Source organism: Mandrillus leucophaeus, unplaced genomic scaffold (assembly GCF_000951045.1).
Source record: "Mandrillus leucophaeus isolate KB7577 unplaced genomic scaffold, Mleu.le_1.0 Scaffold147, whole genome shotgun sequence".
In the NCBI taxonomy this organism is placed as follows: domain Eukaryota; kingdom Metazoa; phylum Chordata; class Mammalia; order Primates; family Cercopithecidae; genus Mandrillus; species Mandrillus leucophaeus.
This window is the reverse complement of record NW_012101443.1, coordinates 1,167,810-1,170,187: the sequence shown is the minus strand read 5'-3', so window position 1 is coordinate 1,170,187 and position 2,378 is coordinate 1,167,810. Positions and strand designations below refer to the sequence as shown.

The window sequence follows — 2,378 nt, the reverse complement described above, 5'->3', positions numbered from 1 at the left end:
AGTTTATTATAAAAGTATTATATTCTCATATTTGAAAAGTTGCAGTGCAGAAGTGAGGCAGGACCAAGTAAAAGTCCTTATTCCTGTACGTAGGCAGCTATTGTTAACAGTTTGATAAGTATCTTCCAGGCGTTTTCTATGTGTATGCAAACATTGTCTACAAAAGTGTATTATATGAACTTTATTACACAGATAAGATCATGTTTTACATTCTTTTATTTGCTTTTTAAAATTTAACAACAGGCTGGGCATAGTAGTTCACGCCTGTAATCCCAGGACTTTGGGAGGCCAGGGCAGGAGGACCAATTGAGCCTAGGAATTCAAGACCAACTTGGGCGACAAAATGAGGCCCCATTTCTACAAAAAATTAAAAACTTAGCTGGACATGGTGGTTCATGGCTATGGTCCCAGCAACATGGGAGACTGAGGCAGGAGGATTGCTTGAGCTCAGGAAGTGGAGGCTGCAGTGAGCCTTGATTGGGCCACTGAGCTCTAGCCTGGGCAACAGAGAAAGACCCTGTCTCTAAAATAAAATATGATTTGACAACATATTCCAAATATCTTTGAGTGCTTACAGACTTCATGTCAGTACTTACAGACTTTATTTATTTATTTGAGATAGGGTGTCACTGTGTTACCCGGGCTGGAGTACAGTGGTGCGATCTCGGCTCACTGCAGCCTCGACCTCCTGGGCTCAAGTGATCCTCCTGCCTCAGCCTTCCAAGTACCTGGGACTGCAGGCGCAAGCCACCACACCTGGCTAATTTTTGTATTTTTTGTAGAGCTGTGGTTTTGCCATGTCACCCAGGCTGGTCTCGAACTCCTAGACTTAAGTGACTCACCCGCCTCAGCCTCCCAAAGTGCTGGGATTACAGGTGTCAGCCATTGCAGGCCTGGTCTTCATTTATTTTTAATAGCTGCAGATTATCACATTGTATGGATATATCATACATATATATTATCATGCATACATACATATATAAAATCATATATAATCCATTGGTGGGCAGTGTGTGGAGACTGTTCTAATTGTCACAACCAGAGAGAATACTACTGACATCTAGTGGGGAGAGGCCAGGGATACAGCTAGTGCTGAGGCTGGGAAACGTTGCTCTGAATTAATCGATATAAAGTATGGTCCGTGGTAGTCTTGTGGGACTGAAAATATAGCAGAACCTAAGACCTTTGAGGGGCATTATAGTAGGGAGATCTTTTTCTTTGATGTCTAGGAAACGATTTAATTATGATATGGCTAGAATTACTCTGATGTCCACTTACAGGTAAATAGATGGAAAACATCATCCTTGGAGGATTTCCTTTGTTTTATGATCCTTTGACATTCTAGAATGTCAAGTATTCTTAGCTGTGGCTGGGATTTATCAGCTAGTATAATCGGTGCTAATATTTAAGCAGTTTATCAAGCTCTAGATACGGCCCTTCTTGATATGTTTCATGTTGATATATGTTAGTTTAACATAGTTTTGGGGCTGGGCATGGTGGCTCATGCCTGTAATCTGAGCACTTTGGGAGACTAAGGTGGGCAGATCACTTGAGATCAGGAGTCCGAGATCAGCCTGGCCAACATGGCAAAACCCCATCTCTACTAAAAATACGAAAAAAATTAGCTGGGTGTGGTAGAGTGTGCCTGAAATCCAGCTACTTGGGAGGCTGAGGCAGGAGAATCGCCTGAACTTGGGAGGCAGAGGCTGCAGTGAGCTAAGGTCACACCATTGCACTCCAGCCTGGGCAACAGAGCATGACTTTGTCTCAAAAACAAACAAACACAAAAACCACAAACAAGAAAACCCCATAGTTTGGGCAGAAGCTGTTTTCTGCCTTCGATGGTGGTTGTAGCTCAGTGGTGGTTAACTTTTTTTTTTCCAATGGTGTCTTTGTAGCTCAAGCTTCACCTGTGGTCTGGCAGGGGCCCTGGCCTCAAACCCTGTTGATGTTGTGAGGACACGTATGATGAATCAGAGAGTCCTTCGAGATGGCAGATGCTGTGGCTACACAGGAACCCTGGATTGCTTGTTACAGGTAAGAGCAAATGTCTGTCTCTGCAGGGTTGTGAATTATATATATTTTTTGATCTAAGAAGAAGTAACTGAATTATGAGAGCTACTAAAACTAAGATGAATGATGCTTTAAAGCCCTGAGATGTACATATAGGAGACCATTTTTGCCATAGTGTGCTTAACGTTTATAAATATAATGTTGTTTTCTTTATACCTCCATTCTCATGTGAAAGGTGAGAAAATAATAATATTTCCTGTGATTATAGAAGAACTGGGTCTCCTTCCAAAATATACTTTCTTCCTTTTGGGTCAAACTAGTATGAATATCCTTCATTCAGACATCTCTTCTTTTTTTTTTTTTTT

General features: G+C 41.7%; 1 protein-coding gene across 1 annotated transcript in view; it reads left to right on the top strand.

Annotated features, from left to right (window-relative positions):
• SLC25A30 (solute carrier family 25, member 30) overlaps positions 1-2,378 on the top strand; it is a 26,109-nt gene that overhangs the window by 20,535 nt on the left and 3,196 nt on the right. Inside the window, exon 7 of the mRNA XM_011974643.1 lies at positions 1,899-2,037. Within this exon, the coding sequence (XP_011830033.1) occupies positions 1,899-2,037 (139 nt within the window). The remainder of the gene's footprint in view (positions 1-1,898; positions 2,038-2,378) is intronic.